The sequence below is a fragment of the Drosophila kikkawai genome, chromosome 2L (assembly GCF_030179895.1).
Source record: "Drosophila kikkawai strain 14028-0561.14 chromosome 2L, DkikHiC1v2, whole genome shotgun sequence".
Lineage (NCBI taxonomy): Eukaryota > Metazoa > Arthropoda > Insecta > Diptera > Drosophilidae > Drosophila > Drosophila kikkawai.
In genome coordinates, this window is record NC_091728.1 from 15,988,505 (window position 1) to 16,015,216 (window position 26,712).

Sequence of the window (26,712 nt, forward strand, 5' to 3'; positions counted from 1 at the left end):
TACTAGTCCGATTAACCGCCGATAGCTTTCGATATCGATAGCGTGGACAATGAGACGCGCCGGTTTAATCAAACCGCTGCTCCGTATAAATAACAACAAATCGCGGGTCTGGAGAGAAAACTACGCCAGCCAAGTGGACACCAATTTGGCCGAGTGTACGCTGGACCCCAAGGAGTATGTGGACTTCAAGCGGCAACTGCGACAGATCAATTTGCCCCACAAGGACGGGCACACGTGCTTGCAGCTGGAGTGCCGGTTATGTGAACGCAACAGGCAGCTGCCGGCAACGGCAATCAGCGTCCAAAGAAGCCCGGACCCAGGCGGGCTGCTGGCTTACGTAAACAAGCGAACGGGTGCGTTTACAACCCTTATGTATCTTAAATATCATTGTCATTTTGGTATCCATTTTCAGGCGCCTTTATCTGCCCAAACTGCGATGTGAAAACCTCACTGGCTAATGCTCTGACAGCTTATCAGCTGCCACCGCCCGTTGGCTACAAGAGACAGCCGCAAAGGCAGCCTCTATATGAATCCCGCTTTCAGAACCTCATCGATGTAACCCCGGAGGCCTGCGAGTCACTGGGCATTAAGGGTTTGAAGGAGGCTGCTCTCTTGACCGCCATTGGAGCCCAATGGGAGCCACAGATGCAGCTGTTGCACTTTAAGTTGCGCAATGCCTCGCAACAAGTTGTGGGCGAGAAGGTGCTCCATATGGATGATCGACGGGAGGAGACCTTCCAGGGCAGCTCCAGCTCCGGCCTGCTGATCCATGGCGCCGGAAACAAAACCAAAGCCATTCTAGTCAGTAATCTTCTTGACTTTATTGTTCTCGCCACACAAAATATTGAAACGCGTAAGAAGCACAAAGATTAGCATTTAATTATGAGATTAATTTCAATATCTTTCAGATTGCATTGTCTGCCTGCCCTACGAGTTGAATATGCTGCCGCAGGAGTGCCTGCCTGGGTTGGAGCGCTTCAAGGAGCTTGTATTCTGGCTGCACTACGATGCAAGTCATAGCTGGGATGCCGCTCGAGCGTTCGCTCTCAAAATGGATGAACGACGGTGTCTGTTAATTCGACCCACAGAAACGGAACCGGCGCCGCATCTGGCTCTCCGCCGTCGCCTTAACCTGCGTCACATTGTTGCCAAGGCGACACCAGTGCGTCACAAGGCGATCACCACGTTTGGGGCAATGCGAAATGACATACTCAGCGAGCTGCAGAACATCGAGAAGGTGAATGGGGTGAAGTGGAAACGTTTCCCGGTGCTGAACAAGCTGCTCAAGGGACACCGGAGAGGCGAGTTAACCATCCTCACTGGGCCGACGGGCAGTGGCAAGACGACCTTCATGAGCGAATACTCCCTCGACCTGGCCATGCAGGGCGTGAGCACGTTGTGGGGGTCCTTCGAGATCCGTAACACCCGCTTGGCGGCCACATTGTTACGTCAATATGTTGGATACCCGTTGGACGACAGACTGCAGGAGTTTAACCACTGGGCCGAAGAATTCGAGCGCCTGCCACTCTACTTTATGACCTTTCATGGCCAGCAGCCGCTCAAGCCTGTGCTGGAGGCCATCGAGCACGCATCCTATGTGCACGACGTAATGCATGTGATTATCGACAACCTGCAATTCATGATGGGAGTGTCCACGTATCGCGGCGACAAGTTTTGGGAGCAGGATGCGATAATAGCTGCCTTTCGGGGCTTTGCCACCAAGCACAATGTCCATGTAACGCTGGTCATGCATCCGCGAAAGGAGCGGCAGGAGGACGAGCTGACCACCAGCTCGGTTTTCGGAACGGCAAAGGCCACACAAGAGGCGGACAACGTTCTGATCATCCAGGATAAGAGACTAACGTCGGTGAGGGGCAAGAAATACCTGCAGATTGCCAAGAATCGTTATTGCGGTGATCTGGGTATCATGCCGCTGGAATTCGACAAGGATGCCCTTAGTTACTCCACTCAAATCCAGAACGCCAAGAGACGACGAGAGCAGCGTGAAAAAACGGAATCAACAGAGGCTTAACGTATGAAAATCTTTGCTTATTATTATTATTAATCTTATTATTATTAGGTTGTCTATGGCTAGGTTAGGCCTAAGCCTATCCTTTGATAAAAGACATCACGTTGAGCTCTGCTTGTAGTTTTTGGTGTTCAGGATCTTCTTGCCGCACATGGCACAGATGGCCTTTTTGTAAGCGCACGCCTGACAGTAGTGGGCGCCCATTTGGTGCACCTTTTGCCGGCAGATCCTAATGGGGATAAATCTACTTTAAAGAGATTTTCATAAATATGTAGCCTGTGTTGATGCTCACCGGCAGGGTGCCAAAGTGGTGCCTATGGGATTGTATCTCTCGCGTGCCGATGATAGCGCTTTATTCTCGTTGATTTTTCGGCCGCCAGCAGGAGCGGTACTCGTTCGCCAGGGATTTGGAGCAGATACTTTGGACAATTTCGCCTCGCACTTTTCGCAAACCATTTTTCTTATCAACTTGCTTTCTGTTTACAATTTACAATAACAGTGTGACCCCTCGGCGTACGGAAAAAATTGTGAGGCTATCGTTATCGAAAATGTTTGTCAAGCTATCGTTATCGAGGATATTACACTATCCTATCCGAATTTTGCACTGTATTGGCAGTTAAGATTTAAAACTTTTGAAAGACTAGTTTAAAAACTTTTGAATTATAGTACATTTATTATAGTGTACGGTCAAATTTCCAAAAATTTAACCAACAAATTTAACATTCCTTATAAAGGCGATGCATATTTTACATCTTATGCTAAAAAGTTATTAAAATTAGATTTTGTTTGGGTTATAAGCTTTTTAAAAAACCGTTTTTACAATAGTTTCCAGATAAACAATCTTCAATCAATGGAGACCGATATTAGAAAACCTAGGTTTGTTTAGTTTGTTTTTCTTTTGTGTGTTTGGATGTGGCGTGTAAGAGTTTGCTTTAATGAAAAAGACTTCTCGCACTGCGAGCACTTGAAAGGTCTTTCTCCTGTGTGGGTTCGAATGTGCAGCTGGAGATGATGCTTTAGTGAAAAGGTCTCCTGGCAGTGGGAACAATGGAAGGGTCGCTCTCCTGTGTGTGTCCGCATGTGGCGCTTAAGATCTCCGCTTATCAAAAAAGACTTTGGGCAGTCGGAGCACTTGTAGGGACGTTCTCCTGTGTGGGACAGAATGTGCAGGTGAAGGCTTTGGCTTAGTGCAAATGTCTCCTGGCAATGGGTACACTTGTAGGGTCGTTCTCCTGTGTGTTTCCGCGAGTGTCGGTTAAGGTCGCCAATTGTCAAAAAAGATTTCGGACAGTCGGAACACTTGTAAGGACGTTCTCCTGTGTGGGACAGAATGTGTCGCTGAAGATGTCCATTACGCGAAAAACTCTCCTGGCACTGAGAACACTTGTAGGGTCGTTCGAGAGTGTGGGTCCGGATGTGTAGTTGAAGATTTCCCAATTGTGAAAAAGACTTTTGGCAGTGGGAACACTTGAAGGGTCGTTCACCCGTGTGGGTACGGATGTGCCCCTCAAAATGGCCCTTGTGTTCAAATATCTTCTGGCAGTGGGGACAGTTGTACGCTACTTTTGGAGCTCTCACAGGATATTCCTCCTCGTTTTTATCATTTCCATCATTTATATCATCACAGTAATCATCTGTTTGATTTGAATTATCCTCGGACTCCTCGCATTTTACCTGGATGTCAAATTCGCTGATTTCATAAACAGAAACTGGGTCTTCTTCCAGTGGCTCGTTCTTCACTTGAACATCGGGAAACTCGTCGCCTTTTGGTTCTTCATTCTCCATAAAGTCTTCTTCGAGTGCTTCTATTTTTACTTTAGAATGAATCCTTTGAGCTTCGATTTCTTGGTCACAATCCAAGCTCATGCCACCCCTTTCGCAGAGTTCCTCCTTCAGGATGGAGTTTTCTTCCTTGAAATGAATTTCCATCTTGCAGAAGGAATTGGCATGGCTATTTTCTTGTATTTTATAAAGATAAAATAATTTCTTGTTTATGTTTGTAGAATTGTGTGACCGCGGTGTAAACACTTAAAAATACCACGCGAATGAAAGGGAACAAACACAGCTGACCAAAACACAAAGTTATCGCTTATATTTATCGAAACCGGTGCAGCTCTATCAGACTATTTGTTGTTGAATTAAAATTGCAAAAACCAGAGGAAATGACGACGGAAAAGGGCGAGCAACTGAGGTCTGATTACAATAGATAAATATTCAATTACTGTGCCACTAAAACGCATTTGCATTGCAGGCAACAGCTCATCGCGGCGGTGGTAAAAAAGCGCGCGGCATTAGCGCGGGCCCATGCCGTTGTAGTGCGGCTTATGGAGCCGGGAATACCGGAGGCCGAGTTCCTGTCTCTGGTAAAAATAATGCAAATTAAAAGCGTCATGAACAGAATTAGCAATACAAAAATGCCTTTAACTGTAGCTCTGGGAGATTGGCCCGTCGAATTACGCAGATATCGTGGATGAGCGGGATATAAACAAACTATGCGGCTATCCGTTATGCTCCAATCTCCTAGAGAAGTAAGTGCTTCGATTAGGGGAACCCAAAGGACTTACTTTGATCGAGACATATCTTTTTTCAGGGTCCCAAAGCAAAAGTACGCCATTAGCGCGTCCAAGAACAAAGTTTACGATCTCACAGAGCGCAAGAAATTCTGTTCCGGATACTGTTTCAAGGCCTCAGAGTACGTAAAGGCCCAGGTGCCCACATCACCACTATGGCTGCGGGACAGGGAGACGAGAGCCAGCTTTCAGCTGCTGCCGCGAGGTACTTGACTACCCTAATTTAGCACTTGACGCGTTTTATTTATGTATTTCGTATAATAAGCATTTCTTCATTACATTTACTGGATTTTCGATGAGGGACTATAAGCCCTGGGGTATAATATTAATAATAATAATTAAAGCACTAAGGCGATGATCCGCTTTAGATCATGATTATATTGTCGCGCTCTAGCGTGAGCTCAGCCTCGCGTTTGGCATCCTCTTCAGACCACTCGCCGCACTTGCTCAGCACGTCGGTTTCGCGCAGAGGTTCGTCCTAACAAAGGAAGGATACGACGCAAGGGATGAGAGAGATGAGAATATTTTACTTTATTTGGTTTTTTGTTTTGTTTTCATTCTGTAGTTGGCAATACCTCTTTATCGTTGGCAGCCAGTTTGGTGAACATGTTGGCATAGAGCTTCTTCTCCTTGTTCTTGCTCTCCTTGATCTTCTGCTTGCAGATGATCACTTGGTTGGCAGCAGCCTTGTTGCCCGGTTCCAGTTGGATAACCTAATCAAAGAGATGTTTAAATCTTGTCGTTTGTAATAAGAAATAGTTTTACCTTTTGGAAATCCTCTAGAGCATCATCAAACTCATTAATGGTCAAGTTGCACTGACCGCGACGATAGAGGGCCTTCACATTGTTCTCATCCAAAGCTAGAACAGCGTTGCACTAGAATAAAGCATACAAATTCGAAATTAATTAACTAATTTGTGGGGCTTTTACCGATGATACCCACCTCCTGTTTGGCTTCAAAGTGATCGTTGGACTTCTGGTGGCACAGCGCAATGTTGCTGTGCGTGGCTATCTTGACCTTCTTCACCTCCTCGTTGGTATCGGCATTGGTGGGCAGTAGGCTCTTGCACTTGTTGTACATCTTGATGGCCAGTGCCCAGTTCTCTTTCTTAAAGTAGTTGGTGCCCTTCTCCTTGTATGCCTTGGCCTCTGCCAGACGCTCATCGTCGCTCAGCTTCCACTCCTCCAGCTTCTTGCCGCAGTCGATGAGTTTCACAGTATACTCAACGGCGGAGTGGGGTGGGATCTTGAACTCTTCGCTTCCCTTGTCGCCAAAGGCATACTTTGACTGAATCTTTATTCTAAGTGGAGGAAAAGATGCAGATTGGTTGGGTTTTCTTTCTTTCTTAGCTGTCTCACCTGGAAGTCTCGCCTATGTTCATCTTCTCCAGGGCAATCTCCACACCCTCGATAATGCCAATGGCACTGCCCTCACCGTAATCGAACTCAACATCGCGTTCCTCGAACACGCGGTCCCCGAAAGTGCCAGAAATGTGAGCTGTGTTTGAGTTTTTAGGAAACCACATAAGATATGGTACACCGCAGAATGGTGTTTCAACTTACCCTTGACAAAGGCACCATCGCTGGGGGACCGCTTCTTATCGCTGGCCTCCAGAATGGTGCGGTCAATGCTGCCATCCTGATTGGGACTCAAATCCTCGCCCTTCCAGTTCAACATCTCCAGCTGCAAATAAGGAGAAAAATATATTCTTCTGTTCTAGAGTGTTCTAAAGGAATAAAAGCTAATCGATTGGAAATCAATGAAAATGGAATTTAAAAAATGCTCCGATTATTTTTAATAGATGTTTCCGGAATAGATAAGACTGCACATACCTCAAAGACCAGAGTAGCATCTGGCGGAATGGCGGGTGGGCTGCCGGCAGCCCCATAGGCATAATTCGGGGCACATGTCAAGAAGCAGCGTTCGCCGCGCTTCATGGTGGCCACCCCCATGTCGAAGGCCTTGATCACATTGCCTAAGGAACACGCAAAGTATATTATATAGAGTTTAAAGTTTCCAGAAGTCTCTGTTAGTTGTCAATTCAAAGTCATTTTCACTCACCTTTGCCAAGCGGAAATTCGAAGGGCTCGCGGGCGACGCTCGAATCGAACTCTGTGCCGTCCACCAAGCGGCCGGTGTAGTGCAGAGACACCGTGCAGCCAGTGTGCGGTGTCTCTGTACCCTGGCCCTCTCGCAGGATCTCCTTGAGGACGCCACCATCACCGGATAGGTCAATTTGATTTTCATTCGGCATTTTTTCTAAAAAATTCGCACGACTTTATGGCAAGTAGATGTTAAAAAAACAGTGTGTCCGATGACAGCGTTTAAACAGTGTGGACAGATGATAGAAACAGTGTTGCACTGGTGCGTTGCCAGACTTTTCGTTCATGAGCGACCGTGTGTATGTCGATAAGTAACATTCGATAACATTCACTTTCGTTTTCAATATCGATAAGCCGATATTGCGGGAAGTTTTCAACAAATTCAAATAAACAATGAAGAACTTTACACTGGCTAGAATGAATATAAGGAAATGATAAAGCTTCAACAAAATCTAATTTATTTATTTATTTTTATTCAAAAGAACAGACTTGTACTTTAAAAAATTCCCAGATTTTAAAGTATAAAATATCAGAAGCATCATTTAATATCAAACATCAGAAGAGACATTGCATATTAAATTTTAAATCATGTTAAAAATATACCATTTATTTATTTAATAATTCCTTCATGCTCTTAATAAGCTTAGTAAAATTCGGTTACCCTCTTAATATTTCCGCCTCTCGGTTAATCCGTTTAAACGCCAATTAATGGAATCAAAGGAAGGCTATTATTGTGCATTCCATTTTGGATGATGGACCAAACGCACACATACAGACAACCGAATAAATGTAAGCTGCCCCGGCGGCATTTAAATGCTTGTGCAGCTGCCTGCACACAAAAGTGTGCGTTGCATGCATCAAATATAATCCTGTTACCGTTTTTGCCAGGTTTGATTATTTTGCCCTTGGCTTTGGCACTGCCCAAGTTCCATTTCCATTCGGAGCGAGCAACAATACAAATTAATGCACTTAATTTTATTGGTTTCTATAATTCATGTTCGGTAAGCTGCCCTTCCATAAGCTCATGCATGCGCACAGTGGGGCAATCTGATATTCTGTGATTTCTTTTTCAAGGTCAATAATGATTGAAATAAGGTCAATAATGAAAAGAGCCCACTGTGTGCCGCTGCTGGCTTTAATTTCTGGGTGCGTCTTTATAAATCGGTGCAGCTGTCGCCTGTCCTGTCTCCTAGTCACTAAAATATTAGACAGTCATCAACTAAGGCTTTATCCGAGAGTTTTGGCTCCTTGAAGCCCCGTGTCTGGCACACTTGTCGCTCATTAATTAGGGTTCGTCAGCGGGGATGAATGCACCAAAAGAAAAATAAATTACTTTAAGTGGGGATTAATTGATCTTAACAAATAATTTAAATATTGAATATTTTATTTATTTATTATTTAATGTTTTCTAAAGATAAAAATGTCGGTAAGGCATAAACTTTCCTTTCAAGTTTATTAATTATCGAAAATCTGTTACCCCAAATTAATTTGAAACTAAGGAATAATATGATTCTAATCATTTTTTAGTTAGTTTTTGGAAATTATTTTAATCCCTAAATATTTTTTACAATTACCTCTATGTTTTTTCGAGTGCCAGGGCACTATGTCCGCTTCGATGTCCATTATTTTTGCAGGTATAGAGACATTGACCATTGGCACCATGCCTGCTGCTACTTTTTACAGCTGCCCACGCTCACTGTTGCTCGTCACTCGACTGTAAGCATTCCAGGCGCAGCTTTCACTCGCTTTGAGTGGGAGTGACGAAAGACCAGGGAGAACAGGGCACATACACAGGCCATGCACACCTCACTCGGCGGGTGGAAAACTCACTCAAGATGCTCGCTCGTTCGTTTGCGCTCGGTTGGAAGCTTCGTTTTCCGCTTTTCCGCTTCGGATTGAGCGATTGTGGATGCTGCGTGGTTCGTCGTGGTCCATGGCCGTGTGAAAAGCTGCGTTGAGCGCATTAAGTCGTTAGGGTACAACCAGACAGGACGCACTTTCTCCGGACGCTGCCGCCATTTGCATTTGCCTGCCTCGGCGTGTGCTGTGTGTACCGTTAAGTCCAGCTGCCTGTGACTGTGACTGTGCCTGTGCCTGTGCAGAGAGGGAAATTAGCGGGCAAGCCCCTTAGAAATCAAAGTCGAAATCAAACTGTGAACTTAACTGAACCCAAATCCAATCGAGGAGGCGGAGTAGGAGGAGCAGAAGTTGTAGATTCAACAGCGCAAACAAAGGAGCGTCGAGTGCGTGCAAAAACTCCTATTTACTCCCAAAAAAATCTACTTCTTTACGGCAGCTCCCGCGCGTATCACAGTGTGTGTGTGTAAGTGTCAGTGCGTGTGTGTGATCATCAACAGAAACAAAAATAAAATTAAATACAGCGATAAATTCCAGCTAAAAATGGCACTAAACAAAAATTAAATTAAATCGAATGTAATTAAAAATGTTTGCTTAAACGAATCAAGGTAAACACACACAGAAACGAGCAAATAAAAAATTGTTGCTTCCACACACCTTTCTCTCTGCTGCCTTTTTCCACTTTTCCACTTTTGCTTTTCCGTTCGTTTTCCGTTTTCCGTTTACCGTTCATCGTTTTCTGTTTTTCCGCTTGTCGTTTTTCGTTTTCCCCAACAAAACCAATGCACTCGCTCTGTGGTGCAACAGCTTAAAAGTATGCTACGATTTTCCCACTCAACATCTCGTATAATTGTTGCGCCTGTCCCACATCCTTATGTCCTGCCTGCCTCCGATTGGGGAATTGTTCGTACAATTTGGTTATTTCCAAAAGAAAAAAAACTGAGAAATGTAAACCACAGACTGGGTTTGGTTATTTTAAAAATTTGTGTATGTGTTTTTTGTTTTCCTTCGTTTGTTAAATTTCATTTCGTTTTGTGGCTTGCGGCCACAGAAAAAGGGTAAAAAAAATATTTAATACGGTTGGTGATAAAAGGCCAGAATAAGCTAAATTCTTGGCACAAATACATAAATTTTCGGCCAAGCCAAGAAGTGCAGTGTGCAGTGTACTATTTTGGTTTATAAACTGTTGCTTCTGACAGTTATCTCGCCACGAATCGAAGCAATTTTCCCAGGCTAGCCGAGGGAAATCCCTGGCGATTTCCCTTGCCTCTTTTGGTTCCACTGGCTTGCACAAAATTTTTGCTTCGGCTTTTTCTTGGCTCTATTCGTTTTTCTTTCTTTTTCCAGTTTGGTTTTGGTTAAAGTAAGCTTTTTGACTGATTGTTTTATTGGAATCCCACTTAAGCGCGATTTCATTGCAATTTCAAAAGCACATAAATATTTGTGGCTTTTTTGTTTTGGGGGAAAGTGGCTGTGTTGGGGGAATCATCAGCAGATGCGTTGTTGCTGCGATAATTAAAATTTAATTGTACACAACTTAAATTGCTCATCCATTGTCTAGCGATTTCTCTCTTTCTTTCTCTCTGATATAAAATTGCAGTTTTGTGGTTGGTAATTTTCTGATTTTCCCCCTCTTGTTTTCCTTATGCAATTAACATTTGCACTGCTATCAATCAGTTTCGGGGCCAAAAAAGAAAAACTTTTCTTTTAGTCATTTCCTCTCATATCCTTCTTGGCTCCCCTTGCCATCCTCCTTATCATTCAATTTGGCGAAAAAGGGAAGAAAACTTTTGCTGCCAAACTAACAACTGCCACACACACATACCAGAGGGGGAAACGAAGAAAAAATATACAAAAAGCAACCAGAAAGCGGCGTGTCTAAGTGGGCGTAAGTGGTCATGTATATGTGCGTCTCTCTCTGCTTGTGTGTGTAGCTTTGTGTCTGTGTGTGTGACGTGTTGAGTGGCAAGTTGTGTACACACGCAGATTTTTCATCAATCATTTTGCTTGACTACGCCTAGTTCACATTTTAGGGCATGTAGTTTAAAAATTGGGCCGCACAGCCCATCGATAGTTGTTCGAGGATGATGGTTAGGAGGCAGAGGGATCCTTGCTTCTTTCCACATCCTTGGTCTCATGTTTCCAACGGCGGCAACTCGTATAAAGCGTCCTTAGCGGGAAAAGGCGAGGCAAACGACTTTAAGCCTGTTAAAGGTCTTGAATAAAAGAATCCCACTGGGTGAAAGTTCACAAGAAAAGCTGATTATGGCGGCTGTCCTATTTACAGGCATTCTGTCAAATATTATTAAAAGAGGTTCACTATTGCTCTTGGATTTTTTATGATTATTTTAAAATGTAACGTAAAATACGTTTTATCTTTTTAAAAGAAGCTGTTTGGAGTTTAGGTTGTTTTCTTAACTTAATAAATATTAAATAAAAAGAAAGAAAACTAACATCAGGCAACCAGAATTTTATACACTTGCAGTTTGCCATACGATTATAACAATATATATAATTTATAGGTAATAGAATGGAAATAGCTCCTTCAATGTTTGCAAGCATCTGACTAAAATTATAATACCCTGCAAAGGTATAATTACTTTATATTTTAAACATTTTTTTTAGAAAAATCTGCAGTTCATTTAAGAAAATCTGCTGTATTAACCACCTGCATTCATATAGAGTTAATCTTAATTTTTTCCATTTATTCCTTTTATTCCCTATTCATATTTAATCAGATATTGGCGATTTATATCATTTTATTAGACCTTATCAATCCAAACTACATAGTTTTGTGCTCAATAAATGACATCGAATTTGTCAAGAAGCGAACTAATAACTTACATACATAAGTTAATTAACGAATCGAATTTATTACCCAATTTATTACACGGTCGTGGCAAGACGATGTCCTAATAAGTAATCTCTGTCTTTGATGGAATGAAATATAAATCCTATTTATGGTTGGTACGTTGCTTAATATGCATTACTATTATTACCATTAGATAAGTGAGAACTCGATATAAAGTCGGTTAGTTATGCTGAAAATGAATAAAGGTTATTTTATAAATCTAAATATATATTTTATACTCAGTTGAAGACCAACTTTCACTAGCTTCAGGGCAATTATTTTTTGTCAGTATTATTAATAGTTAAAGCCGTTTGGAAAATGGCACTAGCTACTTTTTTACATTTATGTATGTACCCTTTAGCGGTATATTTAATAAATAAATGGATGTAATCGATTGATAAATAAAATAAAGAGGAAGAGAGGGAGAAGGTGGAAATTTATGGGAAGCTATAGTTTTTCTTCATGAATAAATAAAGATATATCGGGTTTTTGTGAAATTTATTGGTCTATGAATGTGGATTAAGTGATGGGTTTTATTATGTGTACAAAAATTGTTTGTCTATTAAAGTCAATATAGATTTAAAAATAAATCAAAAAGCATTTATTAAACGATTATTTTATAATTTTTCTAAATGGAATTTTCAACGTAATATCCATTAATTTAAAGTTTACCACAATTTTGTTGACATCTATTTATGTATATAAAATCAATTTCTGTTTCCTTTTAGAAATTAAAGCATTATCTTTTTAATTCCTTTTAATTTGAAACCCAATGAAAAATAGCGTATCCTTATTTATTATACCTCCTAAATTGTTTTCTGATAAATATATACACAAGCATTATATGTTCCTTTTAATTTTAATATTTAAATAAATATACTTCCAAGATTGAGATGTTTTTTTTTTGGAAAAGGAAATACCAATATCAATAAATTTCGATTTTGTGGAGTTCGACCTGCCTCATTGTTGTTTATGATGATTACTCCGATTGCGATTGTCTCAGATGTTATTGTCCTTCGCTAGTTGGCCACTCGCCTTTGCTTTGCTTTCGCTTTCGTCCTCGGCCCCCCTTTTTTTTCGTCCTGTTCGATTTAGCATTTGAGTAGATATAATAAAGAGCCGAAATGGAAAAACGTGGTGTGCGTGTATACCTTTATTCTAAGCAGACACACACACAGACACAATGGAGTGGTTGGAATTGCTCCGCTTAGCGGCTGCCTGTGTGTGTGTGCGTGTCTATCTGTCTGCGAGAATCCAAAATTCCGAATCCCGAAATCCCGAATCCAACCCCCGTCATCAACCTGCAGCAGCAAAACACTTAAACCTAAACACGTTGTCTGTGTGTGGGTGATGGTGGCGGTGGTGTTGGTGTGCGTCCTGTTCGTCCTTTTCGCTGGCGTCTACGCACAATATGTTTCGTCTTTAACCCAACCGAAAGCTTCGTCGTCTGGCGAGAGCTTCAAGGAGTCAGCCCGGCCCGGCCCGCCGCTTGTTTCTGGCTCCTTGTGGAAGTTTTAATGTGATTCCTTCGTATTAATTTCGACATCGTCATCGTTGTTGTTGTTGCTGCCTGCCTGCCTGCCTGCCTTCCTGCCCTTCGCCCTCTCTCTCGCAGGACTCTCTCTCTTTCTCTGTCATTTTCTATTTTCCTCCTTACGCACTTTTTATTGCCCGCCGTCCTGCGTTCGCCTTCGCTTCTATTTTATTTTAACAACATCTTCGTCGCCAGCATGGAATTCTGTTGAGCTCGGCGCTTTTTTCTTCTCCTTGGCACTAACTGAACCGTTACCCGCTGCCGCCGCTGCTCTCTCTGTGCCTGCCCTTAGCCTCTTTCACTCTCTGCCTCTCTGGCTATCTCCCTGCCTGCCCTTTTCCTCCCTTTTACTTTCTTCACTTTCTCCGCCTGCATGTGTGAGTAAAGTTTCATTTTGTTGTTGTTGTTTTTTTTTGTTGCTTACTCTTTTATGTTCTTTATATGAAAACGCGACTTTGTTGCACTAAACGTAAGTTGGAAGATTTACAACTTTTTGGTTTAACGCATGCAAAGGATACACTGTAAATAAAACTATAGTACAATTTGACAATGTCAAAATGCAGTTTTTATAGTTCAGAGAAAGAAATATATATATTGGAGTGCTTCAAAAATTCTTGGAAATTTACAATTATTTAAAAATAATCTAAAAGTACACAATGTAATGACTTTGATGGGTTTTTGTTAGATAAAAGATACATTAAAAAGTGTTTATATGTAGAAGAAACCCATCTTTGATCCCAGCAACACCAGGCGAGTTAATTTAGACATGTCCCTTTGTCCATATGTACGTCTTTCTGTTGAAACATCTATATCTCAAAGATAAATCTATATATCAAATGCAAAAATTTTACTAGAGGTTGATCGCAGTTTAATTTTGTTTTTAATTAAATTAAAAAAATTTTAAAATTATATTTTAAAAGGAAATTTGCTTAAATTTGTATATTATATTCAATAATACCTATTGTACCATTTCATTTGGGTTTGCTTATTATTTTCGGGTAAATCTATTATTAATCCCAGTGCACATAAAAATAAAAAGGAAGGGAGCTAAAGTGGGGTAGGCATTCGGATTGATAGTGGGGGTTGAAGGCCACGCTCAAAGTCTCACAGGACTCGCACACAAAAAAGTACAAAAAAAGATATACGTAGCCATGAGGGAATGCATAAAGTATAAACCTGCTCAATCCCGAGGAGTGTGGCAACCGATCCTTAAAAGCAAAGTTAGTATGAATAAAACGTAGAATTATTCGCATAAACTTCTCATTTTTATTTATACCAACCTGAAATGTGAGACGGCGTTGGCGATGCAATTAATAAAAGTTGGAAATGTTTGTGGCGGGTGGCGAAGGAAAATAGTTTATGGACAGTGGGAAAAACACCTGCAGGTGTAAAGCTTAATTTGTTTCATTTACCTCAAAGTATGTTGTAAAATAATATGCAGTTCCGTGGAGGTAATTACATTTTTTCCCAGAGGTGAAAACTTACTTTATTACGTTTTATATAGCAAAAAAGAAAGTGTGATTGGCTTCTTTATTTCAAGCTAAAAGCTAATCAACAGAAGATATTTAATTAATAATTATTTAATATGAATAATAAATAATAAACAAATCCCTTTTAAATTGTCTAGACTAAAAACGAATTAAATAGCTTATTTTCAAAGCAATTATTTTAATCTGAACTTTAGATCTTGGCAAACTCATCCGTTTTCCAAGTTTCTATTGGTAAACAAAGAGCGAAAAGTTTTTTAAATTGCTCATTACGTCTCTGAATCAGGCAGCTGCACTTGCCGCAGTGGAAAAGCCGCAGATTTTCATCATACATACATCAAAAGCATTTCTAATCAGCAGGCAGTCAGCGAAAAAGAAAAAAAAAGCAACTAGGGAAAGCGCAAACAAGTTGCAAGTTTACTTCTGCTTCTGCCAGTATTTTTCCCTTTTTTTTTGCTTGTTATTTTGCCAGCCATTGTTACGTTTGCGTATGTACCTTTGTCTACACAGGAAGAAATCTATTTAATTGAGTTTTCTGTAAGAAAATATTAGCTCAGAACATATTTAAATATATTTTTATTAATATGGCTATAAATTGCAAAAATTATCTAAAACTAGTGCGCTTTATTTATAATAGAGCTTCATGCGCTTTTCATTATGTATTCAAAATTTGCATTTAAAAAAGCAAACATTTTCTTGATAAAACATTATTTCTTCTAATAAAAATATATAGATTTTTAATAACAAAACACTATTTTTCCGTGTATATACGTCCGTGTGCGTGGGAACTGGAGCACATAACGACAACAAACGTAAAAAAAAGGGAAAATAGCAGAGCAAAGAGACACCACACAGAAATAGAAATCATTTGAAATCATGCCGCACTCATAAAACACTTAAAGGACAATTTTGCTGTCATACAGAAAAAAAATAAAAGGGGGAAAGCTGCTGCTGCTGCTGTGGCTCTTGCTTTTCCTCGGCAGTCTGGGGTTAATTAAATAAATTCCTAAGCCACTTTTGCCCGAGCAGAAGCTTCATAAATTTTTGAACAAATGCTTCCCAAAAAAAAAAAAGGACCTCGAATTGGTTATACATAAATATTCGGGTGTGTGTGTGTACGGGTTTTCAGCAAGCTTTCACCCGCAAGACAACAACAAAGGGCTTGCAACAATTGGCAGGACTCCGCTTGGCGTGCTCTTCCAAGTGTAAACAGAAGTTGAGTCCCAAAACCGAGTCCGAGTCTGAATCCGAGTCGGAGTCCGGAGTCACTGTCTCTCTTTGGCTCAGACTGCCAAAACTCACTCAAACTTTCCATCAATGGATCCTGATGAGTCCTGTGCCACTGATAACAGTAGCTCACTCATGCAGACAGGACACACACCGATGGAGCTGTTTAAAAAGATGTCCTAGTGCGGTGAGAGGGGGGAAAAAAATATACCGAATCCTAAGAGTAACAGCGCGGAAAACGTTTGATAACGCCGCGCGCACAAAAGTGTGCTATACAAAGCGAGGCTCTCTGCGTCTGTGAGAGCATCCTGTGGGGTATGTGTGAGTGGTGTGGGTGTGTATGTGTGATGGTAGTAAATAAGCAAAAGGCAAAGACGGAAATAAAAAGGGCAGCAAGTGGACAAGACAATGAAATTGTCATAAATAACAACGTTGTCTACCAACAACAGGGAAAAAGCAGCAGCAGGAGCAGTAGCGGCATCACCAAAAGCGACAGGATAACCAACAACAAAAGCCCAACTAGCTGAGTGACTGGATTTTTTTTCATGTTTTTTTGTTGTATTTTTTTTGTTTGTATTCTTTTTTGGTGTCTCTTGGTCAGTGGCTCAACTCTTTTTATCATTTTTACCAGCTCCCCGTCCCCAGGGTATTATTTCGGGTAGATTAAGTTGATGGAACTCGCCAGGTCTAAGGTGTATTTCTTTTTTGCTTTTGGGGAAAAGTATTCGAGAAAAGTAGAAACAGTTAACAGGGATTAAGGGGGTCTTTTCGGCAAGTTGCTGCTGTAAAAGTAGTAAAATTTCATTAGGACAGATCTTTAGGGATTAACGTATCGTTTTTCATGTCAGAGCTTTATTTAATTGCTATCTTAAATGTTTTGTTTACTTTTTTGTCACTACATTTTTTTAAGGATTTAAAAATATGATTTTAGTTCAAAATATATAATAACCCTTAAGAAAAAGGATTCATAATGAATTTAAAAGAAATAATACTCTAATCAATGTATTAAAAATAAATTTTCTTAATTTTCATTGCAAATACTTATTGTTTTTAAGTTCAAGACTACAAAATATTACCTCGTAGCACTATCTGCTTTGTAAGTTTAAGAACTACAACCTTCTGGGACATATATGTCACAGTCTCCGATGTTATCTAATTTTAAGGCCATCGATAACTGATTGATTTATGGGAAAAGTACAACAAAAAATAAAGAAAACAAAACAAAGTTTTTGCTTGGGAACTCCCTCACTCGAGGGACACTCTCCATTCGAGTAGCTTCAGTTGAAACTCTTCAATATTCTTTCGTTCTTTCTTTTCCGGTTCAGTTGCCTTCTTTTCATTTCATTGCCGTCTTTTTATTCTTTTTTTTTTTGTATTTTTTTACGACTTTCTTCTTTTTTTTAGTTTTCTAGTTTGGCCTGTTCTCATAACGGATATTCGAAATGGCTGCTGTGGCGGCTTTAAGTGACTTTTGTCAAACTTTGAAAGCGGCCACCGCCTGGCTTTCCAAACACGAGTACTTATAGTTATCGATGGGTGGCAGGAAAAGGGGTACTCTCGGTAGGAGCTGGCTAGGGTCCAGAGGAAGATACCGCCATTAAACTAATGTTTAGTTGGCAGTCTCGCAACAGTTTTGCGAGTGTTGCGACCCTCGAAACTTTGACCGTAAATTGTGGCACGTGATGGGCGTTTTTGAAATGGAATGGGTATTGGGAAGATTTTGTTGTTGGCATTTTTGGGGGAAATACCGCGCCCTGATTGGACTGAAGGGGGCGTGACACAGTCGAGGCAATTGTTATTTCGTATTTCTCCCCCCCCGCCCAATTCTGTGAATTGAATTTTTATGGCCTGTGACAGTTCGTTGTTCGTTGGGACATTTACAGCCATAATTTCTACAATGCAACAGGCCATGAATATATATTGAGTTAGAGAAGTATCTGTGTTTTGAATTAGAGAGATTTCGTTGATTTTTTTTTATTTTAAGAAAATCTATCAAAATTGGAAAATTAACTCTGGTAAATGAAACGAAAGAACTGATGTACATATTTCCCGCTTGGTTAATATCAATAAACATTTAACTACGTAAATATTCACATCTCTTACTCTTTCTCTTTCTCTCTTTCTCCCTCTCTCTCTATTTTTCCCTCTCAGATATAAAAATAATAAAAAAACGTATCCAATTTAAATAAAAGTTTTTTCGTTACACTCACCACATAACGGCAATATGCAAATATTAAACACAACAAAAAGCACTCAGAAAATGTTAAACAAAAATAAATGAAAACATGAATTAAAAAAAAAAAAAACAAAAGCACGAGGAAAAGCCACATAACAAATAAGCAACGGCGGCGGCCAGCAACAATGTGTTCATAGCCATTAAACGAGGAAATTAAATATAAAAAATATATTATAAAATACAAAATATATAAAAATCACAGGCTTAAAGTAACGCAATAATGCTAAACCGAAACCAAACTCATCTCGCATCCATGTCTCTGCATCTGCACCCGTATCCGCATCTGTATCTGCATCTGCATCTGCATCCGTATCTGTATCTGTAGCAAGCAGCAAACATGCCAGCTAAATTCCAATCCTATACCCAGATACATCAATACATCAATCTGTTGTCGTCCGGCAGGCAGCCAGCAAGCGAGCAATCAAGCAATTCCTTCATCAATTTGCAACTGCCATCAGCCCTCATCAACGACAACAACAAAGAAAAATGCCACAACATCGGCAGGGGCCAGTCAGTCTCAAACTTAAATGCCACAAATTAAATGCACGCAACTAAAGCAAATAAACTAAAACTACTTTAAACAAACCAAATTGTCAATAATACCACAAAAATTACATATAAAAAATATATATAAAATATTAAAAAAATATATATGTAAAAATCACTCAAAGAGGCAAAGCGAAGAGCGAATAAATTACATTTTCCTATTAATTATGGAACTTTCATCAACGATTCCGTTGTGTTTGTTCCATTGCCAAAACGAAAAGGTCGCCGACTGTTTGCAGCTGCAGCCCCAACAACAACAACTACAACGATTACTGGAAAAATTAACAAAAAATTCTACAATAACCACTAAATCAACCGAAAGACCAACAACAGCAGCAGCAGCAACATCAATAGCAACAACCCAGCAGCAGCAGCAGCTTCGACGAAAGCAGCAACTTTTAGCTTCATTTCTATCAAATTGCTGGGTGAGTAAGCTTTTAAATAAATGTGAATACAAATTAATTTAAATAATTAAAGTTGTTTAAAATACTATTTGTATAAAGAATTATTTAAATGTATTATCTTTCTTTTTTAAGACTTAAAAATTTAAGTTTCTGGTACTTATTAGCAAGCTACTATATCACTAAGTAAGATTGTATATATATTTTGTATAGTTTTTTTTATCATTACTTAAAACTATTTTTATATTTCATGGTTCTTTTTATGGATTAGTTGAATTATATTAATATTATATTATTCAAATTTATTTTTTTTTTTACGTATACTTAATACCTAAGAAGGTGGTGACTTAAATATTAAGTATACGTTACATAAATATTAACTTACAAATTCTTACAAACACTTAAAAATATATTGCTTTTATTGTATCTTTTTATTAATTTTGTTTATTATTCTTATATGTATATAGTGTTATCATTGTAATAATAATTTTGTTTACTTTTACTTACGTATACTTAATATCTGAAAATTGGTGACTTCCAAATTAATTATACGTAAAACGAATTTTAACATAAAAATGCGATAAATCGATATTTTATTGTTTAGAATTTAGTATATAGGGGAATAATCTCGAAATAAATATTATAAATCTAAAAAATTCAATTCTATTAACGTTGCGTTTGTGTTCCAATTTGAACCTTTTTCTTCTGAAAATGTAAGAAATCATTTTGCGAATATGACGAAAAAGGAATATTAGGAAATGAACAATAAATGAGTTAGCAAATTCAAAAATTAAATTTTCACACAATTTTCACACAGCAGACAAAACAACTCAGCTCGCCAATTTTCACAGATGCTTCTAAATATAGTAAGCCAAAAAAGGGAATGCATTTAGAAATGATTCAGGGCCGTTTGGGAAAACTCTTGCTGGATATATACAAACGCCCTGTCAGGACGGGAGATGGATAAATGACAGGATAAAATGCAGGATGCAGGAAAAAATGTTACCTAAAACAGGTGCTAAAAAATAGTGCAAAAGGGAAAGAATAAATGAGAAGTAAAACCAATTAAGTGCCTACACTAAAACAGAGAAAACTGTTGGAGTTCTAAGATTACTTTTGAATTTCTGTGAAATTATTATTGATGTTAAATAAATAATAAATTAAGTTTAGTAAAATAATACCCTTTGAACAATCTATTAATAGGTTTCTTTCGGCAGATCGTCAAAATCAAAAAGGAAAAACAATAACAGTCAGTTGTTAATTATCATTTATTATTCTTCTTGTCTTCAAATAACATTTTCCCTTGCCAAACTGAAAATATTACAATTTTTTTGGTATTTTAATAATTGTTTTTACTATCAACGAACTCTATTAGATTTTTTTAGCCCAGAATAACTGGAGATTCGTTAGGGAAATGGAAAAACTTGCAACTTGTCAGCGTGACGCGTCGGCCAGCCAGCAATCAAATAGTGTAGAGCTCAGCAATGTTGAAACTGCAAAAGTAAAAAGAAAAAATACAAAATAAAAAGCAGGAAACTAGCTGGAAAATTTAAAATGACATCAAGGCAGGGCAGGACAAATCGTCGCCAAACGCAATCGGAGTTTTGCAGCAGCAGTCGCACAGTTCGGACCGCCCACGAAAGCGGAAGACCATTCACTGCTGGTTGTTATGAATTTCATATTACACACGAAAATCCAATAAAAATCACCGAAAGCAATTTTCCGACCAAGGGTAAGGGTTTGGGGGGGCATAAAGACGTTTTGGAAACCCCTCGCTGTCGCTGGTTGCTGCCTGCATTTTAGCTGGGAACTTTTTGCCATTTCCTTGCCCTGACCAAAAAAATGTTTTTTATTTACCTCTTCTTTTCATGTTAACCATTTCTTTTTGTCTTTTTTTTAAACATATATATATATATTTTTTTTTTTTGCAAAACGGATGTCGAACACGATGAATTTTGTAGAGTTTTAAAACCCTGCATTTTTTGTATGCTTACTTTTGTTGTCACCCCGGTTCCTGTCACACGCCGCTCTCTGGTGCAGTGCCAAAAGTTGCTTAATTTGATTTTAATTCACAGCGAACAGCGAACCGAAAATTGGTACCACTAAAAAAAATTTGTACGAAACAAATTTCATTCGAGGGGAAATTACGAATTGAAATTTTGCCGGCTCAGCATGCGGCATGCAGCAGCGCAACAACAATTAAAAATTCAGAGAGTTTTCCCACTTAACTTTTAGCGACAGAGTATGGAAAAAGAGAGTGTGAGTGTTGTTTATCCACAGGGACATGCATTTCATTCTAATAAGGAAACTTCTATCAACATGAGAGTCCTGATTTTAATTTGCTGGATTTAAAACACCAAACGGAAGCTAGGCGTTTGACATTTTGGCTGAAATGTTCATTTCCCCAGTTGTCAGCAGGCTATAATGCTAGTTGTTCTCCTCCTCTTCTTCCCATTTGCTTGATGTATTTTCCGCTTTCAGTCGAGTGGACTCTGGATATCCCTTGCTCTGGTCTAGGGATGTCTCTTTTGAATTCCAGTTGGTTTATTTCATTGCAGCAGCCAAACTGTCGTATGCAAATCTGCTTTGCTGATTAAACCTAAATAATGTTGCCTCAGCTACGGAGCCCTTCCTTTGCTGCGGCTCCAGTTTTCCAAAGGCTTCCCCTGGCTGCCTTGGCTTCTCCGTATCGCCATCTCCATCTCCAGAGCCAACGCCATCGCTAGCTCCATTTCCATTTCCATCTCCCATCTTACATTGTCTTGTCTGTCGCTTTGAAAGATGGCCAACAGAGAGTTTTACTCTTACTTAAGGTTTATTGACTGGGCAACTGCCGCATAAAATATCGATATATTGAGAAAGATCTTACTGTTTTTGTAATACCTTTATATTAGATAAAGCTTTCTTAATATTCTATAGTATTTTAAAGATTATCAGAACAAAAAAAGACTATAATACGATATTCGATATTTCCGAAATACGATTAATAATTAATTTTTGTATTATTTTTATTTCTAAATGAAGAAGGCAAGACTTAACCTTTAAGTAGAAATTTCAACCTAAAACATTGCGATTTTATGAAACTTTCTATGATTATTGGTAAAACTTAAGCCGATGCAACGTGGCAATTTACATATTCCCATGAATTTTCTAGTATTAGCATTATCTGAATGAAGTTTGAAGTACTTCCAAGAAATAATGTTAATAAAATTCTTTTAAATAGCCGCTTCGTGGGAGAGCATCTGTCTATCGTTTCTGGGAAAATCGCTGATGCCATTTTCCCCGTTGTATTTTAGCTTAGTTTTTTTTTCCTGCTAAATCTGAGACAATTTCCAACTTATAAGAGGCCGCCTCCATTTGTATAATAACACAGGGTCCTGCATCCTGCATCCTGCAGCAACAGCTTCCGCTGGCCGTGTCCTGGCCACTTGTTGTTGCGCCCACCCACAGCACACAGAGAGCCACATGGAGAGAGAGAGAGAAAGAGGGTCTGCAAGGATTTTTTTGTTTTGCATTTTATGTTGCCTTTGGTGTATTTCCTTTTAGCCTGTCTGCTGCACGTAGTACAACATTTCCAATTTAATTTCTGTCTCAGTGGCCCCCCCTCAAGAGCCCGGATCCCTTTGGCCATCGTGAGCATCCTGGTGGCAGACTACTCGGTTGGGTTTTCCTGGCCCTGGCCATTGTCTTTGTCTTTGTTTGCTGTGCCATTTCCTCTTTTTGCGCCATGAAATTAACTTCGTCCCTTGTCCCTGCCTCTATTTATATCCCTGCAGCCGCTATCTGGGTCTTTCCCTTTCCTTTTTCGCTTGCAATAGATTATAGTTGAATATTTTTGGTCGCCATTTTAATTAAACTGCGCCAATGGCTGCGAAATTGTTTAAAATGTCAGTGGCACATCATCATCGGCACCACCGCCATTCGCGTCTGCATCCGGAACCGCAGCTTCTCATCATAATCGTTGTCATCCTCATCCGTTACTCCATCTCCATCCGGATCCGAATCCGAGTCCTCAGCCCCGTCACCCTTCCAATCCATCCCAGCATCGACGGCTGCCTCATTATCGATGCGATGTCTGACCCAGTTGGCGGGCAACAGGCGGCTTGGGGATGAGTTCGTGGCTATTTTTCGGGCACAAAGGCCACGAATCATATATCGTTCAACCTTTAAATAAATCTGGTATATTTTTATGACATCGATTTGTTGGAAATTTAATAAAAGTGTTTATAAATAGATTTCTAGAAAGCTTGAGGTTTTAATATAAATTAAGGTTTATTTTTAAATGAATATATTAAAAAGGATACTAATGGCTACAGCTGCACATGCAAGCAGGCGACTTAATTTTAACAAGTTTCAAAATAAATTAAATTAAATTCACCCATTGAATTAAGAGCAACTGCACTACGAATCTGCACTTGAAAATGTTGAGAGAAGTTTAATAAAAACTCAAACTTCAATAATACTTCGGCGTGACTCCTCACGAGGCCATTTACTGGCTCATACAAAAAAACATAGAAAAAACAACAACAAAATAAGCTGGGCCTTACCTCCTGCAGTTTTCCCTTCAGTGCACTTTTGCATTTCCCTTGTTGTTTGTGCTGTTTTCCTGCTCTTTGTTGTTGTTGTAATTACATAGCACTTGTTGTTTTGGCTTTGTGCTAACAAAAGCCTTGACTCCACCACGTCCACACCACTTTACTCCACCCTCTTCCCTACTCCCTCCGCCCACTTCCCACTCCTGCGGCTCCTTCAGTGAAATGCACTCTCCAAAAAGGGAGAAGAGCCACCCATAACCCCACTCGACCGAATGGCAGCGCACAAAAGTATGCAGCTGTATTTTGCCGAAATGACTTTTGACGTTTCGTTCAATGGCAATATTTGCTGCTGCCTCGTGGGTGTCATGTCTGTGTGTGTGTGTTTATCGGCATGTTAGCAGCTGAATGAATGACTGAATGAATAGATGAGTGCAGGGCAAAGCCCACAAGTGAACTGAGGTGGCCGCGAGCGTCTGCCAGTCTGTCTGTGTGGCATCCTGTCATTCTTGACAGCCGGCTTTCCAATATATATCGAATATACACACTCCAAATTCTATGACGAAAGCTCATTTAACATGCAGTTTTACTTTGATTGGCTTTCGAAACGCACTTAGGCGCCTGATTAGCCCGCCGTTCGGCGTACATTATGCAGTCAATCAAAGTTTTGAGTTTCCCCACGTTCAGAGAGAGAAATATTGGGTGACATAATTTTAAAAGAAAGTAAAGTTTGAGTTTAGACTTTGATTTTACTTGAAGAGGTTATTTTAAATGTATTTAAAAATATAAATAAATAAATGTACATCCTTAATGTCAATAAAAAAACCTTATAGTTTTCTTATCTTTTTAATATGTTTAACTTAAATAAATAAACAATTTTATTGTAGATATATTAAAATGAAATTTTTCTTAAAAAATGTCTACACATTTTTATTTATTTATTTAAATTTTAATAATTGTAATTATTCGCGCTACAAGGGCGCTTATTTTCAATAGGCAGTGTGACTCGATTATCGGCTCCCCACTTCCTTCGGCGTCCGTACTTCCAGTCCACCAGATCTTTTCAATCTGCTTTCCTTAACCTTTGTTTTCGCATTAATATTTACCGAGTGCACTTTTAAATTAAAGCCGTCCGAAACAGTTATAAATAACAAAAGATTCCCTTTGAAATTACCTTTTCTTTGTACCACATATTTTTTGTAAATATTATTTTCCCGTGTAAGGGAAAGGACCGCATTGTTCGTGGATGCATGGAAACTAAGCCGCTAAGTGGATTCCCTTGTGCATAATTTTCAGTGGGTTAAAGCAAATTTGTGCAGCAATCTCCTGGCCATGCATGCAGTCCTATGTGTGGCCACCAAAGGGTTCAATTATGAACCGACGACCGCAAAAAGTTGAAACCTCAAAGCGGATACTGTGCGGGGCACTTGTGGCACACTACTGGGAACTGGAAAGCTGGGAGCTGGGAAAACGGTGGAAAAGCTGCTGCCAGCAGGTAATTTGAGGCCTTGTGGAGTGTGCGCTAAAAATGCAGCCAGCTTTGGCACGGGGGAAAGCCAGATTCTTTGCGGGATCCAGTATTTGTTTTTTTTTTATATATGTATTTTACCCCCTCTTTGTCGCCCTAACTTGATCGAGGGAGGGGGGAATATATAGTGCTTTCTCTTGCTTTAACAATTTCAAGGCTCATTGTGTGCCACGACGACGATGGCGGCGGCGGCTGGCTCTCATCATTGGCGAAGCATTAAATTGACTTTGAAACTTTTTACCTGCCAGCTTTGTGCCAAAAAGCACAACCCGCACAACCAACAAATTGGAGGCGAACTGAAACTAAACTTGAAATTAATTAACCGCGACAAGGGCAGCCCAGGTTCCGCCGAAGGACACAGCCACTCCACCTCCATTCTTGGTCCTGGTTTACCGTTCCCTTTTACTTTTTGCGGTGGATGGGATACACACGCACACGGACATAACTCATAAAACCTCTAATTACGCAAACAGCTGACGCTGTAGACCGTAGACAAAAAGATATAGAAAAGTGGGGGTGGATATATACTTGCCTCAGAAATGTGCACCTCCTGCGTGACTTCGGCAGCGCAGCCGGGGAATCAAATAAGTTGAATATTTTAATTTTCCATCATAATTAATGCCCTTTCAACCTGCCAGCCCAGCCCCGGTCTTAGTTTATCCCAAATGATGTGGTTCCTTCACCTAGCAGCCCGCAGCCTCCCCCCTCATTTTCCCTCTGTGGCCATCGAGCACGTGTAAATTATTGTGGCTTTCTGCGGCACGGATGATGGCCGGGCGCCTGAAAGCATGCTGCGTTATTTTCCAGTAGTTCGTGGCGTCCTTTCGGGGGCTGTGCCGTGGTAGTGGTAGTGTATGTAACAGGTGGACGAAAAGGCTTTTCGCTTCTCACTTTTCGCTTTTGCGGAGCAAATTAATTATTATTCAGAATATAACCCTGAAAGCAGCTAAGGAGCAAAACTAAAGGCTGGAGTCATTTACAAGAAATTTTCTCAAGGAATTTTCTATATCGAATTTTTCATTGCACAATTTTCCACCATTTCAACTAAGAACTCTTAACGGGCTTGCTTTTGTTTTGTTAAAACTACTTTTGGTTTTTATGTGGATTACGAATTTGTACAAGAAATAAAAAACGTTTTTTAATTGCTTAATAGTTTTCCTTAATTGTCTGCTTTTGATTAATTAAATGCTGTATTTTTTGTTTAATTTATTTTCTAGCAAATACATAAAGACAAGCTTTATTAATAGAAAACAAACTCCCTCCACAAATCAATGCAAACAAAAAATCATTTAATTAGGCAATAAAAAACGATGAACAGAAATTGTTATTTATTTATAAAGAATGATAAATCATAAAAAAGCATTCACTAATTTTTCTATAACAAAAAAACACTTTATAAAATAATTTCTAATATAAAGGAAAACAAATTATCACTTGATTTGATGTGTCACATACGTAAATAAATACAAATATTTTATAATAACTTAATTTATACGTGTAAAAAATTTAAAATGTATTTCATTTTAAAGATTTGTTGTAGCGAATTCTTCAAATATTGCTTTCTAGGGTATCCCCTAGTTTAATTACTCAATTATTTTGCTCCTATTTATTTTCGCGTTGTTTTGCGGCATCGCAGTTCGTGCCACACGCAGCGGCGTACTCGATGCTGCTGTTGCCGCCGCCGCATGTATTTCAATTACTGCATTTCTCGGCCCAATGGCCACGCCCATTGGCCACAGCTCACCGCCCCCATTTTTCCCGGGGAGCCAGCAGCCACTGTTTTAATTTGCGCTCCGCCTGCTTTTGTTATT

The 26,712-nt window shown here is 39.6% G+C and overlaps 5 protein-coding genes across 7 annotated transcripts; 2 read left to right on the forward strand and 3 right to left on the reverse strand.

The window, feature by feature from the left end:
- Positions 1-46: 46 nt before the first annotated feature.
- On the forward strand, positions 47-4,161 carry mtDNA-helicase (mitochondrial DNA helicase). Of its 2 annotated transcripts, XM_070285047.1 has the most exons (4): positions 47-353; positions 413-853; positions 909-2,033; positions 4,033-4,161. In XM_070285047.1, exons 1-3 carry the CDS (start codon positions 50-52, stop codon positions 2,030-2,032), a joined length of 1,869 nt encoding a protein of 622 aa, XP_070141148.1. In that variant the 5' UTR covers positions 47-49; the 3' UTR covers position 2,033; positions 4,033-4,161. The 2 variants fall into 2 exon arrangements, with proteins under 2 accessions (XP_070141148.1, XP_017026086.1); XM_017170597.3 differs by lacking the exon at positions 4,033-4,161 and having other exon boundaries at positions 909-2,137.
- On the reverse strand, positions 2,029-2,535 carry LOC108077310 (cysteine-rich PDZ-binding protein). The gene is made up of 2 exons (XM_017170598.2): positions 2,322-2,535; positions 2,029-2,258 (listed from the first exon to the last, which is right to left on the reverse strand). Exons 1-2 carry the CDS (start codon positions 2,483-2,485, stop codon positions 2,129-2,131), a joined length of 294 nt encoding a protein of 97 aa, XP_017026087.1. The 5' UTR covers positions 2,486-2,535; the 3' UTR covers positions 2,029-2,128.
- Positions 2,912-3,958, reverse strand: LOC108077249 (gastrula zinc finger protein XlCGF57.1-like). The gene has a single exon (XM_017170510.3). It carries the CDS (start codon positions 3,956-3,958, stop codon positions 2,912-2,914), a length of 1,047 nt encoding a protein of 348 aa, XP_017025999.1.
- On the forward strand, positions 4,083-18,008 carry LOC108077250 (putative RNA polymerase II subunit B1 CTD phosphatase RPAP2 homolog). 2 transcript variants are annotated; one of them, XM_070285050.1, is made up of 5 exons: positions 4,083-4,220; positions 4,281-4,392; positions 4,460-4,557; positions 4,620-4,804; positions 17,810-18,008. In XM_070285050.1, exons 1-5 carry the CDS (start codon positions 4,192-4,194, stop codon positions 17,845-17,847), a joined length of 462 nt encoding a protein of 153 aa, XP_070141151.1. In that variant the 5' UTR covers positions 4,083-4,191; the 3' UTR covers positions 17,848-18,008. The 2 variants fall into 2 exon arrangements, with proteins under 2 accessions (XP_070141151.1, XP_017026001.1); XM_017170512.3 differs by lacking the exon at positions 17,810-18,008 and having other exon boundaries at positions 4,620-4,879.
- Positions 4,822-6,944, reverse strand: Fkbp59 (FK506-binding protein 59kD). The gene is made up of 8 exons (XM_017170509.3): positions 6,662-6,944; positions 6,433-6,575; positions 6,163-6,283; positions 5,959-6,097; positions 5,543-5,900; positions 5,365-5,475; positions 5,175-5,312; positions 4,822-5,077 (listed from the first exon to the last, which is right to left on the reverse strand). Exons 1-8 carry the CDS (start codon positions 6,852-6,854, stop codon positions 4,964-4,966), a joined length of 1,317 nt encoding a protein of 438 aa, XP_017025998.1. The 5' UTR covers positions 6,855-6,944; the 3' UTR covers positions 4,822-4,963.
- Positions 18,009-26,712: the final 8,704 nt, after the last annotated feature.

Coding starts and splice junctions, on each gene's coding strand:
- mtDNA-helicase (XM_070285047.1), top strand. CDS start 50: ATGAGACGCGCCGGTTTAATCAAACCGCTGCTCCGTATAAATAACAAC. Junction 354..412: donor TTACGTAAACAAGCGAACGG/GTGCGTTTACAA, acceptor ATCCATTTTCAG/GCGCCTTTATCTGCCCAAAC. Junction 854..908: donor CACACAAAATATTGAAACGC/GTAAGAAGCACA, acceptor AATATCTTTCAG/ATTGCATTGTCTGCCTGCCC.
- LOC108077310 (XM_017170598.2), bottom strand. CDS start 2,485: ATGGTTTGCGAAAAGTGCGAGGCGAAATTGTCCAAAGTATCTGCTCCA. Junction 2,259..2,321: donor ACCACTTTGGCACCCTGCCG/GTGAGCATCAAC, acceptor TATCCCCATTAG/GATCTGCCGGCAAAAGGTGC.
- LOC108077249 (XM_017170510.3), bottom strand. CDS start 3,958: ATGGAAATTCATTTCAAGGAAGAAAACTCCATCCTGAAGGAGGAACTC.
- LOC108077250 (XM_070285050.1), top strand. CDS start 4,192: ATGACGACGGAAAAGGGCGAGCAACTGAG. Junction 4,558..4,619: donor TGCTCCAATCTCCTAGAGAA/GTAAGTGCTTCG, acceptor ATCTTTTTTCAG/GGTCCCAAAGCAAAAGTACG. Junction 4,805..17,809: donor CTTTCAGCTGCTGCCGCGAG/GTACTTGACTAC, acceptor TTTCCCTCTCAG/ATATAAAAATAATAAAAAAA.
- Fkbp59 (XM_017170509.3), bottom strand. CDS start 6,854: ATGCCGAATGAAAATCAAATTGACCTATCCGGTGATGGTGGCGTCCTC. Junction 6,284..6,432: donor ATGCTACTCTGGTCTTTGAG/GTATGTGCAGTC, acceptor CCTTATTTGCAG/CTGGAGATGTTGAACTGGAA. Junction 5,476..5,542: donor ACTTTGAAGCCAAACAGGAG/GTGGGTATCATC, acceptor GCTTTATTCTAG/TGCAACGCTGTTCTAGCTTT.